This window comes from Musca vetustissima, unplaced genomic scaffold (assembly GCF_032173495.1).
Source record: "Musca vetustissima isolate MV318-11 ecotype Yass unplaced genomic scaffold, APGP_CSIRO_Mvet_v1 utg76899, whole genome shotgun sequence".
NCBI lineage: Eukaryota > Metazoa > Arthropoda > Insecta > Diptera > Muscidae > Musca > Musca vetustissima.
Window position 1 is genome coordinate 52,904 of NW_026886263.1, and position 15,488 is coordinate 68,391.

At 33.8% G+C, this 15,488-nt stretch overlaps 1 protein-coding gene across 1 annotated transcript in view; it reads right to left on the minus strand.

Moving 5' to 3' along the window:
* LOC133333790 (acetylcholine receptor subunit alpha-type acr-16-like) overlaps positions 1 to 14,752 on the minus strand; it is a 67,348-nt gene extending 52,596 nt beyond the window's left edge. The window contains exons 1-2 of the mRNA XM_061542079.1: positions 14,671 to 14,752; positions 145 to 254 (exon numbers count right to left, since the gene is read on the minus strand). Coding sequence (XP_061398063.1) covers positions 145 to 254; positions 14,671 to 14,719 — 159 coding nt within the window. The 5' untranslated portion in view covers positions 14,720 to 14,752. The remainder of the gene's footprint in view (positions 1 to 144; positions 255 to 14,670) is intronic.
* Positions 14,753 to 15,488: the final 736 nt, after the last annotated feature.

Sequence of the window (15,488 nt, forward strand, 5' to 3'; positions counted from 1 at the left end):
TTTTTTTGTTGTTGTAGTTTTTGAGTGAGTTTTTGTTTTTTTTTAGAGGAGGCGTTTCAGTAGTTTTTTTTTTTTGGTTGTAGATGAAGTGATTGTAGTTGTGGTTGTTTGTAGTAGAGAGAAAAAACAAAAACACAAACTTACCCATTCGGACATTTCGTGTGTATCAGCATTTCGATGATGATAATTTAATATTAAAATCGTTGACACAACGGATGAAGCTACCATAAACATTATGCAATTGAAATATGTACCTGTTGGTTGGTTGGGCGTGTTTTATAATCAAATCGGTATTTTTAAAATTTTTTTTTTGGTTTGGTTTGTTTGATAATAATTTGTTTAATAGGTATTGATTGGTATGAAACAAAAAAAAAATATGATTGAATGAATTTTGAATTTTTCAAAATTTTGTTGCACACAAAATTTTGTAAAAATTTCAAATTTTGAATAGAATGAAAAATAATAATAATTTTTAAAAACATTTAAACAAATTTTAGATAACGAATTTTAAAAATTTCAAAATTTTAGTAATAAAATTTAGAGGTGGAAAAATTTTAGAGAAAACGATTTTTTTACAGAGGAATTATTTTTTTCAAAAAAAAAAAAAAAATGGAAACAACAAATTTAAATGCCAAACAGGGAAATTTTTTTAAATATAGTTTTTGAGAGTGATTTACAAAGGAAGAAGGGGGCATGTAATTTTTTTATAACAATTTAAATGCGTGATACGGGTTTTTAGCAAGAAGGTGTAAATTGTATATGCCAGGTAATTGTTGTTGGTTGAAGTTTTTTTTGGGTGTGTGTGTTTCAACAGAATTTTTTCCAAAGGTGTATATTTTTTATTATATTTTTGGGAAGTTTGCAAAATGTTTGTGATTACAGTATTTCGCAGTTAGTTACAGAAAGATGGAGAGAGTAGAATCCATAAAGAAAACAGGAAAGAAAAAAGTAGAAAAAAAAACAAAATAATTAAATAATATTGTTCATTATATACATCATTAGTATTTCGTTGAGTAGTAGTAGTGTTTTGTTTCACTTTGTGTTGTTTTTTCTCAAAATTATTTCATCTTTGGTACGTTAAATATTTCATAAAAATATTTTTTGTTGTAAAAAATATATATGTTCTATTTTCGTTATATGTCAAAATATAGAAATATTTAAAAAATATTTTATGAACATTGAAATGTAATAAGAAGTTATACTGTGATTATTTATATTTTTAGCACAAATTATTTATATTTATTAATTTAATTTATTATATTTAAATTTGGGTTTAAATTATTTTGGTACATGATACAAAAACTGGTTGTAATCTAAAAATTGTAGTTTAGACAGTATAAGAACGAATTAATTGAACAGGTCGGACTATTTAATACCTAGGTATAAGTTTACGACTATATTATACACTTTACCACTTTGGCTATATTCAAGAAATACATCCTTACAGACCTTGAATTTTTGAAGGATCATTGACATGAAATTCTACTAAGGTTAATATGTGATCTGTGTCTATATGTGAACCGACTTAACCCAACGATCAATAACCGGGTATATTTGTATTAATTATATATTCTTGTTCAACCTAAAATTCTATGACGATTTATGCTGGTCCGTCTTTCTGTTGTAATCACTCTAAATGAATTTAGATAGATCGCCAAAATTTTCCTTAAAGTTGTCTCTTGTCTGCAGGGCTTTATCGATCTACGTACCAAATGTATCCACTAAAAATTATTAATATCGGTCCAATATCTTATATCTTTTTTCGGGTAGCCCCCATATAACGGTTAAGACTCAGACTCATTCGATACGTTGCGTGTAATGTTGTGCCAATCGAGCACACTTAAAATCTTTGGTGCACCATTTGCGAAAAATCGGACGAACATATATATGGGAGCTATATCTAAATCTGAACCGATTTCAATAAAACTTGGCAACACGTTAGTCTATTTTAACTTCAGTACGTTGTGCAAAATTTCGTGCCAATCGGCTTAAATTTGACTCTTTGGAGCACCATTTGCCAAAAATAGGGCGATCATATATATGGGAGCTATATCTAAATCTGAACCGATTTCAATAAAACTTGGCACACGTTAGTCTATCCTAACTTCAGTACGTTGTGCAAAATTTCGTGCCAATCGACCTAAATTTGACTTTTATGGTGCACCATTTGCCAAAAATAGGGCGATCATATATATGGGAGCTATATCTAAATCTGAACCGATTTCAATAAAACTTTGCACACGTTAGTCTGACCTAACTTCAGTACGTTGTGCAAAATTTCGTGCCAATCGACCTAAATTTGACTTTTATGGTGCACCATTTGCCAAAAATAGGGCGATCATATATATATGAGAGCTATATCTAAATCTAAACCGATTTCAATAAAACTTGGTACACATTAGTCTATCCTAACTTCAGTGCATTGTACAAAATTTCGTGCCAATCCGCTTAAAGTTGACTCTTTTGTACACCATTTGCTAAAAATCGGACGAAAATATATATTTGGGAGCTATATCTAAATCTAAACCGATTTTTCCCAATTTCAATAGGGTTCGTCCCTGGGCCAAATAAATGAACTGTGGCAAATTTCATCTCATTCGGATAATATATGCGACCTGCACTTTGTTTACAATTTTACATGGCCAGACAGACGGACATGCATAAATCGACTCAGAAAGTGATTCTATGCATATTCTCAAATGGAACCATGGGTCTATCTCGTTTCCTTTTGCCTGTTACAAACATATGCACAAAGGCATAAAACCCTGTACCACAGTGTGGTGAAGGGTATAAAAAATTATAAAGAATTTGGTTGAAAACGCACGCAAGAACCCCAAAATACCGAAGATTGGGGTTTACCCTTATATGGGGTATACCAGAAAAATTGGACCTGTATTTATAATTTGTAGTGGTGCAACTTTGTACCAGTGAGCGGAGCCGATCATATGATACCATACAAAACTATCACCGAACTATAATTTTGTGCCAATCTATATTCCGAGATTAGGCAATATTTTGTGATATTTGTATCCTTTTGCCCGATTAGAGGTCAATAGCACCTCTTACTTACTTCCCGGGGTGAACATTTATACCATAATATGCATTTTTTTCACTTTATACACAAAGGTCTTGATTGACTTGACTTCATATTCGTTTTCCAGATTCCTTTCACAGTGTAATACACGTAGACCCGTGTAAATATTTCAGTGTAACTCTCACATCCGATTACATACAGGTCATCCAGTCCTCTTGGATATACTACCAATTTTTCGGGTTTATGTCCTACGCCATAGAATTCAAATTTCCACATCATAGTCAGGGCCCGTTTTGACCCGCTTAATAATGACCGATAAACATGAATAGATCCATGCTTTTTCCTCAGTAATATCTCTGTATCTGTGAACATTTTCGTGAAGTGTTGCCTCTAGAGCGAAAAGAAAAACTCACAAAAATAAAGTTTTTGATTCATTTCATCCCTTAGGACCAATATTTCGCGGCCTTACTAACTCTTGAGGCTATATATATATATATATATATAGGACAGTGTATGGCGAAGATAAAGAAATTTGCTCCGATTAAAGATTGATTCATAATCGTCAATAATCGAATGTGCATACCCGATACCAACAAACAGTTTAGTACAATATCCACGTCTAATCCGTAGATTAATGTTATACAACCCATATAAAAAACTCGTCTATCCTTCTAATCGGGGAGCATTTAAAATGAGGTACCATTTACAAACCCTAGCTTCACATGAACATGATATATTCCGTAATTTATGTAAATTAAATCCTAATCACAATATTAAACCTTTGTGAGGTATATATAAAAAATAATGGATTCAGATTCTATGTTCATTAAATAGTAAAGTGATCGACTAACTTAACGATTCATCAACGCCCAAAGCTAGAATTTTGAAATTTGGAGTGAGGGTCACTCGTTGGAATGCTAAGAAGGGTCGATATAAGGAAGTGATTTTGGAAGTGTGTATACGAAAAGAACTAAATTTGGTACAATTTAAATTTGGGGGAACGAATATTTGTAGGATATGTACGTAGTTTTGGATTTTTTTTAATTTTATGTACGAAATGTGCTAAGTCGTACGATATTTGGTACAATTTAGATTTTGGATAAACCAATAAAGTTGGAATGATGAAATTTGTGTTTAGGATCACTGTGGGGGTGTATGTGGGTGTGAATGAAGTTTTGGAAATTCGTACATATGTGTACTAAAATTTGGTACAGTTTAGATTTGATTGAACCGATAGCCCTGGAATCCTAAAATTTGGAGTTAGGATCACTGTACAATTTCGATTTAGGTTAACTGTAATCCTGATATTTGAAAATAGGATTTCTATTGAATTGTTGAGGTAGATTGGTATGGTAATTTATATTAATGGTGCTAAATTTGATAAAATTTGGATTTGAACGAACCTATCGGTAATACATTTTATCTAATTTAGTATAGAGCTAGATTTTAGTTGCGGTCAGAGTTGGTATGTAGTGTTGAACAAATGTATTAAGTGGTACTACATATATGGTTTGTTACAAAATTGAATATGGAATTAAATTGCCAAAAAAATTAATTCACGCTTTAATTGGTGAGATTCTACTCCCTAGCACATATACAACAATATATTTTGATTTTCGAAGTTATTTTAAAATGTTGTTGAACAATAAATTGTCCTATCGAAGAAGTCAGCCCACCTATAATTTGAGTAGCTAATATCACATCGGGTCCAACATTTTTATAATAAGTGTTAAAGTCTACCTTGGCTATTGAAAGTGTAGGTCATGATTTTTGTAGATGGACATAAAGGTTTGAAAATTCGCTATATAAAATTAATATGCCTTTCTAATGGATTAATAATGGTCCTTGACACTAGTCAGTGGCTTAATTCGCCGATGTCATCCATAATAAATAAAAGCAGAACAATGCACGGACGTGATGAAGGGTTAAAGAGCATTGAATTGAACTCTGTCTCCATAGTTTTAAAATCTGATATGTGCATCCCATTCCGTTTATGTAGGGTTTATATATCGAATATCTAATAGTGAGTTCAAATTAAGTAAAACAATTTTTTAAACAATGGATATTTTAGGTAAATCAGCTTTAAGGCTTGTTAAAGGCTTTAAGTTTTTGGAGATTATTGAAGATCTATAGGGGTTTCAGAATATTCCTTAAGGATCATTAGATAATTGAGGACCGGGACTAGATATCTAGCCTTTATTTTTATACCCTTCACCACACTGTGGTACAGGGTATTATGTCTTTGTGCATATGTTTGTAACAGGCAAAAATAATCGAGATAGACCCATGGTTCCTTTTGAGAATATGCATAGAATCACATTCTAAGTCGATTTATGCATGTCCGTCCGTCTGTCTGTCTGTCTGTCTGTCCATGTTAAATTGTAAACAAAGTACAGGTCGCATTTATGATCCGAATTGGATGAAATTTGGCATAGGTCTCTTAATCGGCCCAAGGACGAACCCTATTGAAATTGGGAAAAATCGGTTCAGATTTAGATATAGCTCCCATATATATATTTAACCGATTTAATGTAAACGGTCCCTATATATCTTTCGATTTGCACGAAATTTGGTACAGGCTAATCATTTAGGCCTATAATGATGTCTGCCAAGTTTCGAGAAAATCAGTCCAGATTTAGATATAGCTCCCATATATAGTTTCGTCCGATTTCATGTAAATGGTGCCCCAAAGTCCCTATATATCTTTCGATTTGCACGAAATTTGGAACAGCCTATTCATTTAGGTCTAGAATGATGTATGTAAAGTTTCGTGGAAATCGGCCAGATTTAGATATAGCTCCCATATATAGTTTCGTCCGATTTCATGTAAATGGTACCCCAAAGTCCCTATATATCTTTCGATTTGCACGAAATTTGGCATAACGTATTGAATTGAGTCTAGAATGATGTCTGCCAAGTTTCATGAAAATCGGTCCTGATTTAGATATATCTCCCATATAGTTTCGTCCGATTTCATGTAAATGGTGCCCCAAAGTCCCTATATATCTTTCGATTTGCACGAAATTTGGAACAGCCTATTCATTTAGGTCTAGAATGATGTATGTAAAGTTTCGTGGAAATCGGCCAGATTTAGATATAGCTCCCATATATAGTTTCGTCCGATTTCATGTAAATGGTACCCCAAAGTCCCTATATATCTTTCGATTTGCACGAAATTTGGCATAACGTACTTAAGTGAGCCTAGAAGGATGTCTGCCAAGTTTTATGAAAATCAGTCCAGATTTCTATATAGCTCCCACTTATAGTTTCGTCCGATTTCATGTAAATGGTGCCCCAAAGTCCCTATATATCTTTAGATTTGCACGAAATTTGGTACAGCCTAATCATTTAGGTCTAGAATGATGTATGTAAAGTTTCGTGAAAATCGGTCCAGATTTAGATATAGCTCCCATATATAGTTTCGTCCGATTTCATGTAAATGGTACCCCAAAGTCCCTATATATCTTTCGATTTGCACGAAATTTGGCATAACGTACTGAATTGAGCCTAGATTGATGTCTGCGTTGTTTCGTGAAAATCGGTCCACATTTAGGTATAGCTCCCTTTTATTATAGATTGATTTTAAGTACTTGACGCACCAAGGAACCAAGAGAAACAAAACGTTCTGAAATTAGTATAACGTATCCTATTTATATTTGTTTGAAGTCGATTTACATACTTTATGGATAGATCTACGTAGATTCACATTTAGATAAATATCACATATTTTATTTCATTCAAGTTCATGCTAATAGTCCTGTTTAATATACCCATAGTGGTGAAGGGTATCATATAGTCGGCCCCGTCCGACTTTACAACTTTCCTTACTGGTTCTAGAATAGTTTTTTTCAGTTCTTGAAAATCTGGAAGGAGTCTTAAAGATGTCTGTTTTCGAGGAATATTTTATTGCAGGACTTATGGAATTTTGAATATTATTTCTTTTTTTTTTACTTCATAAGGGGTGGATATTTATACCCTACACAACTTTGTTGTCAGGGTATTATAGCTTTGTGGAGCCCCAAAAGTTTGTAACGTCCGTCTGTCCATTATAATTTGTAAACACGATACAGGCCACAGTTATGGACCAATCTTCACGAAATTTTGCATGTAGGACCGGTTCTGGCCAATGAAGACCCCTATTGTTTTTGGAAAAGATCGGTTAATATTTAGGGGATGAAATGGACCAAATACTAAATTTTTGTCGGTTTTTCTGGTCGCTCCAGAGGCCGCAGTTATGGTCGAACATCGTGAAATTTTACATGGAGAAAGGGATCGGGCCTAAGAATAAGCATGCATGTTGTGATAAAGATCGATCAATATTTAGCGGGTCAAATGGACCCTGACTTTTGTGTGAAAAATTACAAAATTTTTATTCTGGGGCGTATATACTTGCTCCTGAAGGACATATACCCGAGAAGTTGATAGTATATCCAATAGGAGTTGTTGACCTTGAAATTGATACCAATTTTATGGCTGTATGTACTCTGATGTGGGAGTTATACGTAATTAGGTAATGGTGACTATGTGCATAGTGTTACTATTACTCCATTAGAGGACGGAAATGTCGCGCTGATCGCTTTGAAATTGTACATGAATTTCCGATTATGGTCAAGGACGACGCCTATAGTTTTCGGTGAAGTTGGGATTTCATTCAGGGGGTGCATGAACCGAAAACTTTATTTTGTCAAATTTTCTAGTACCTCTAGAGGCAATTATTATATGCAGAACATCACATATTTTATAAGGTGAAGGGGATCTGACCAAATACTTAGAGCGGCTGTTTAGATGATGATCGGTCAATAAAAAGGGTGCAAATATCACGAAATATTGCCCTGGCTCAGAATATAGAACCACCGAATATTTGCTTTTCGTGGTAGTTGTGTAGGGTATCATATGGTCGGCCCCGTCCGACTATACTGCTCCGCTCATTGGTTGAAAAATATTTTTGTTGATTAATTTGACTGTCTTTGTTGATTAATTTGTATTTTTGTATGTGGATGCCTTCTGGCCAATAAGGCGTTACGACTTATAGCAATGTTATTTTTTACTAAATTATTTCGATATTTGGGGAAGATAATTTTTTCTAAATAGTTATTTAATATCTCTTATGTTTACAACCAGTTTTTGTATATAGTTTATAATTTTTATATATTTTTTAATTATATATTTAGATTTCTTGATATTGGAGTTTATTAAAGACTCTTTATTTAATTAAATTTAATTTTAAGGTTTATTTAAGAAATTTACTTTAAAAACATATTTTTAAATTTATTTTTATTTTTTTAAATTAAAGGAAACATTGAAAGAAGGGAGGGAACTGGTTTTCATTATGTTTCATCAATTAAAAACGTGCAGAAAAACACACACATATATAGAGAATTAGTAGTTTGTGTTTCAAATCGAAAATAAACACAAAACTCAAATTTACTACTCTGATAAAAAAGTGAGTTAAGGGAAAAGATATATTAAAGTCAACTTAATACCAAAACAATTTAGGAATAAAAAATATTAAAATAAAAATAAAAACAAATATTCTGAAAATGTGCAGTTTTTTCCAAAGAGTCTACTGGAGGTAAAATTTCAAACAACAAATATACTTCGTATGTGAATATTTGTTTTCAAATTGAGGAATAATTATTTTAAAAAATGAAAACACAACGCAGAGGAGTGCAAAAATTTTTTCCAGGGTGTATTTCGAAATATTTTATTTAAATGAAATGAAAAAAATCTCTAACTATACGAAGTGAAAAATATTTTTTAAAAATAAAAAAATAATAATATTTTATATTACATTTAATAACCTAATTTTTTCTCATGGCGCAATAATTCAAAGGCAATGAATTACGAATTTTCTTCTCGAGCAAATTAACACGCATTTAGTGTAGGGGGCGGGGTGTAAAGTGGGCTGGGGGGTATGTGGCACTATATAGCAATATGCCAATATTAAATTCTAAATACTTTTTTGGTTTTTCGTTTCGGGTTTCAAATGGTGCATATAACAATTGGTTCACTATACTAAGGGGATATAAAGGTACGAATTCTAATTTACACAGTGCTACAAAAAATTGCAAATTCTTTCTTTTAACTTTGAAGTGATATAGCCCGACAAGAAATATACTTTTTTGGACGATCAGGCGATACGATTTCAGGTATATTTTTTTCAGAGACCAGAAAAAAGGCGTGGTGTTTTTAAATATATTTTTCTAAGGCCTATATAAGGCGTAGATTTTTTAAATATTTTTTTCTAAGGCCTATATAAGGCGTAGATTTTTTAAATATTTTTTTTCTAAGGCCTATATAAGGCATAGATTTTTTCAATATTTTTTTTCTAAGGCCTATATAAGACCTAGATTTTTTAAATATTTTTTTCTAAGGCCTATATAAGGCGTAGATTTTTTAAATATTTTTTTCTAAGGCCTATATAAGGCGTAGATTTTTTAAATATTTTTTTCTAAGGCCTATATAAGGCGTAGATTTTTTAAATATTTTTTTCTAAGGCCTATATAAGGCATAGATTTTTTAAATAATTTTTTCTAAGGCCTATATAAGGCGTTGATTTTTTAAATATTTTTTTCTAAGGCCTATATAAGGCGTAGATTTTTTAAATATTTTTTTCTAAGGCCTATATAAGGCGTAGATTTTTTAAATATTTTTTTCTAAGGCCTATATAAGGCGTAGATTTTTTAAATATTTTTTTCTAAGGCCTATATAAGGCGTAGATTTTTTAAATATTTTTTTCTAAGGCCTAGCTAAGGCGTAGATGTTTTAAATATTTTTTTCTAAGACCTATATAAGGCGTACATTTTTTAAAAGTATTTTTTCGAGGTCTATAAGCCTATATAAGGCGTAGATTTTTGTAAAGAATTTTTTTTGGGAGGCCTATATAAGGCGTAGATTTTTTAAATATTTTTTTCTAGGACCTCCATAAGGCGTAGATTTTTTAAATATTTTTTTTCTAAGGCCTATATAAGGCGTAGATTTTTTAAATATTTTTTTCTAAGGCCTAAATTTTTTAAATATTTTTTTCTGATTGGCTTTAGCATGGCGATGTCCAGCCTTATCTTGGTCCCTCTTTCATCTCAATTGTGGAGACTGACCTCCCCGCGGTGCCATTTGGAGTAGCTATTTTCATCACCCATCATCAATGCGAGTGAGCTTATATGTGCCGCGAGTTCACCCATAAGAAATAAAAAAAATTGGGTTGAGACGTCGGGTTAGTTGCCTACACTCGGAAAACCGAACCTACTATGAGAAAGCAAAGAAGAAGAAAACCAAACCCACTTAATGATGACGACCCCCGCAAACGTATAAAGGACCACAATCTGCGAACTTGCTCTTCGAATGTGCGCACCATGTACAGAACAGGCGCAGTTTTCGCTTTGGCGGATGTACTCAAGAAGTACAAAGCCGATATTATTGCCTGACAGGAAATGCCATGCAAAGGGGCTGGCGTAAGTAAATCTGATGATTACGCACTGTATTATAGATGCCATGAAAAGAGGCATGAATTTGGTTGCGGATTTATGGTTAACAGGAGAATATAGGACCTCGTCTCCATATTCACTCCAGTAGATGAGTGAATTTCTAGAATCCGTATAAAAGCGAAGTTCTTCTACATCAGTCTCATTTGCGCCCATGATCCGACGAAAGACAAAGAAGGAACAGATCAAAGACATATTTTACCAGTGTCTAGAAACAGCATATGACCGTTGCCCTGATATTAAAATTCTGCTAGGAGATTTTAATGCAAAAATCGGAAGGGAAAATATCTTTGGTCCAACCGTCGGAAAATTCAGCCTTCATGAAGAAACATCCGACAATGGCATGAGGTTGATTGACTTCACGGCAGCAAAAAACATGGTAGTTAGCAGCGCCAGATTGAAGCATCTCTATATACACAAGGCCACCTGGATTTCTCCTGAACAAGCAACGATAAATAAAATTGACCATGTAGTGATAGACCGAAGGCATTCATCCAGTGTATTAGGCGTTCAATCGATCCGATGAGCGAATATCGATTCGGACCATTACCTAGTGGTAGCCAAGATTCGCACTCGTCTTAATGTTGCAGCAAAGGGTCAATCTAATGTAACACGGAAACTCGACGTCGAAAAGCTGCAAACACAACAGGTAGCAGAGGCCTACTCCGCTCAACTTACCCAACTGCTTGACGAAAGCACCCCTTGTCCCGATAATAGTATAGAAGCACAATGTCAAAGAATTGCCCACTCCCTCCAAACTGCAGCAAAAGCAACACTTGGGTACCAAAAATCACCATCAAGAAACCCATGGTACGATCAGTAGTGTCGTAATGCTACTGGTGTGAAAAACGCAGCGTATTGGGCAACCCTGCAGACAGTAGCAACACATATGTGATGAAGAATTATCGGGAGAAAAGGAGAGAGAAGAAACGTATTTTCAGAAAAAAGAACAAGAAAAACGAGAGCGTATGCAAATCGAGATGTACAGGAGTCAGAATGAAGTCTGAAAATTTTACCAACGAGTAAAACATCAAACCGAAGGCTTTGGTGCAGGCACATCCTACTGCAGAGATAAAGGAAACCTGGTGATATATACAAACAGCGTGTTGAGGATCTAGAAGGAGCATTTTGAAAAACTTCTGGTATCAAATAGTAGCAGTGAAGTGGATACCCCAGAATCGGTATAGAGTGTATACCACCTAGCCAAGATGAAGTCAGAATAGCAATAAATCGGCTGAAGAATAATAAAGCAGCAGGTGCCGATGGGTTACAAGCCGAACTATTCAAGACTGGTGGTCAGATGCTGGTCAGTAGCATGCACCAGCTGATTAGTAGAATTTTGCTAGAAGAATGCATGCCCAATGATTGGAACCTCAGCATCCTGTGTCCCGTGCACAAAAAAGGAGACAATACCATATGTGCCAACTATAGAGGAATTAGCCTTCTTCCCACCGCATATAAAGTGCTATCCAGTGTGTTGTGTCAACGATTGAAGCCAATGGTCAATGACATTATTGGACCATACCAATGCGGCTTCAGACCTAAAAAATCCACATTGACCAGATTTTCACTCTGCGCCAATTCCTAGAAAGGACCCACGAAAAACACATCGACTGATACCACATATTCGTCGACTATAAAGCCGCATTTGACAGCCCTGTCCGTTCAGAGGTTTTTAGATCCATGTCTACGTTCGGTATTCCTACTAAATTAATACGGCTATGCAGGATAACTGTAAGTGGCACAAGGTCAGCAGTTAAAGTCGGAAAGGACCTATCGGAGCCCTTCAATACTGAACGAAGATTTAAAAAAGGTGACAGTTTGTCGTGTTATCTTTTTAACATCCTGCTGGAAAAGGTCATGCGAGACGCAATGGTGAACAGAACTGACACTCTTTACACCAAACAATACATGCTACTCGCATACGCCGATGACATCGATATAATGGGTCAAACATAGCGAGCAGTAACAGCCACCTTTAAACAAATTGAGAAGGAGTCTGTGGGTCTGGCAGTAAACGGGGAGAAGAACAGGCTGATGGTATCAACGCGCAAGACGTCCAGTAGACTCGGACCATTTGTAGATTTTAAAAACTACAGTTTCGACGTAGTCAAAGATTTTTTATACCTTGGTACCGCCATAAATAAAACGAATGACATCAGTTTTGAAATTCGGAGATGGATTGTGATGGCCAACAGATGCTACTATCGTCTAAGTAAGTAGTTTAGAAACAAGGCCATCTCCCACCAGACCAAACTCACACTTTACAAGATGCTGATACTACCCGTGCTATTATATGGATCAGAAGCATGGGTACTTGCGCAAGCAGATGAGGCAGCTCTTGGGGTGTTTGAAAGAAAAATTCTCCGAAAGATCTACGGGCTGATCTGCGTCGACGGTGAATATCGGCGTCGAATGAACCATGAGCTTTACAATTGATACGCGGACATCGACATAGTCACTCGTATTGAGCTGCAGCGACTACGATGGCTAGGCCATGTTGAATGAGCTCAAAAGGCATATAAAAGCGAGCCTACTGATGGTTCCCGTAGAAGGGAAAGGCCACGAATTAGGTGGAAAGACCAAGCTGAAAACAACATCTTGGAACGTTGTCTTTCAAATTGGAGGAGATGCGCACAAGACCGACGCGTTTGGAAATCGTTTAAAAGTTCGGCTTTTCCAAGGCCTACATAAAGCGTGGATTTTTTAAATAAATTTTTCAAGGCCTATATAAGGCGTGGATTTGTTAAAATGAATTTGTTAAGGGCCTATGTAAGGCGTGGGTTTTTTAAAATTAGTTTGTCAAGGCCTATATAAGGCGTGGATTTTTTAAAGATTAAATTTTCAAGGCCTATATAAGGCGTGGATTTTTGAAAGATTCATTTTTCAAGGCCTGTATAAGGCGTGGATTTTTTAAAGATTCATTTTTCAAGGTCTATATAAGGCGTGGATTTTTTAAAGATTCATTTTTCAAGGTCTATATAAGGCGTGGATTTTTTAAAGATTCATTTTTCAAGGTCTATACAAGGCGTGGATTTTTTAAAGATTTATTTTTCAAGGTCTATATGAGGCGTGGGTTTTTTTAAATGTTTTTAGGGCCTATAAAAATTGTGGACTTTTAAATATTTTTGCGGAAGATATATCACTTTTTAGTCAATAATTGTAGCACTGTGCCTCATTCGCAATTTGGGATTTCAGGATCTATTCTAATTTTTCATTTTATCGACGACTACTTCTACTTTAGATTTTGATTTATTTTTCTTTAGTTATTAGTTTGCTGGGTGGCCTTACGCTAAATTCCCGGTTTTGCTTGTTTGACGAGCAAAGCCAAAGAGAATTTAAACGGGTTCTGTTCAATTTCAGGGCAATTTCATTTTTCCCAATATTTAAAATTTGGTCCCAGCACAACTAATGGTGGGAGGATATTTTTTTCTGTTTAGCTTTTCAGTTTATTCAGTGTCAAAGTTTTAATATCATAAAATCATCAACATTTTTTTATAAATTTTTTTTAATTTTATTTTTTTTTTTGTTTTTTTTTTTTTTTTGGTTCTGTACAAAAAAAGTTGAAATGCAGTTTTTGTTTTTTAGACTGGTGGCAGAGTTATTCATTATTATTACTTAGTTTTTGGGAACGAGTAAGTTTTTTATTTTTTATATTTAATTTAATGAATTATGATTTTTGGGGGGTTTGATTTTATTTTGGTTTTGAGGGGAAGGAGTTTTTTTGTTAACGATTTTGTTGACTTTTTATTTTTTTCTTGGTTTAATGAAAATTTGTTAAAATGAATTAATTTTTTTTTTTTTTTTGGGGAGATTAGTTTTAGTGATTATCAGAATGAATATATTTTTAAATTTTTTTCTACGAAATGGGATTTTTTGTTTTCATTGATGAGGTTTGATTTTGTTTTAGTTTCGTTAAAAAATATATTCAACAAAAAACGAAGCCTTACAATAAAATAAAATGTTTCTTTAACACTTAGTTACAACGAAAAACTTTTTTTCAACAAAAATAAAAGCACACACACAATCACACACCAAATAAATTTACTATTTGTTTACTTAAAAAAACAATAACATAAAAAATATATTTGTAAAAACTATAACCATTTAATATGTTATGTAGAATAAGTTTCAATTCTAACGACATAGACTTACCTAACAATGGCACAGCATCGGATGTGGCCGGCATCGTTTCAGCAACCATATTGAGAAACACGGTGAGAGAGAGTAAAATAGTGACACCTGGAAGAGAAAGAGAGGGAGAGATTGAGAACAGTTATATTTTTTTACCCGCGTGGATTTTTTAAAAATATTCTTGGAGGTCTTTTAATAAGGATTTAAAAAAAAAAATTGGAAAACTAATACAATGTGTGATTTTTTTTTTAAATATTTTTTCAATAATCTTCCAAAGGCGTGGTTGCTTAAAAATATTTTTTCAAGAATTTTCCAAAGGCGTGGTGGTTTAAAAATATTTTTTCAAGAATCTTCAAAAGGCGTGGTTGCTTAAAAATATTTTTTCAAGAATCTTCCAAAGGTGTGGTTGTTTAAAAATATTTTTTCAAGAATCTTCCAAAGGCGTGGTTGCTTAAAAATATTTTTTCAAGAATCTTCCAAAGGTGTGGTTGCTTAAAAATATTTTTTTAAGTATCTTCCAAAGGCGTGGTTGCTTACAAATACTTTTTTAAGTATCTTCCAAAGGCGTGGTTGCTTAAAAATATTTTTTTCAAGAATCTTCCAAAGGCGTGGTTGCTTAAAAATATTTTTTCAAGAATCTTCAAAAGGCGTAGTTGTTTAAAAATATTTTTTCAAGAATCTTCCAAAGTCGTGGTTGCTTAAAAATATTTTTTCAAGAATCTTCCAAAGGCGTGGATTTTTTTGGAGGTCTATCTACAGGCGTGGAGTTAAAAGAATCTTCCAAAGGCGTGGTTGCTAAATTTTTTTTTAAGAATCTTCCAAAGGCGTCGTTGCTTAAA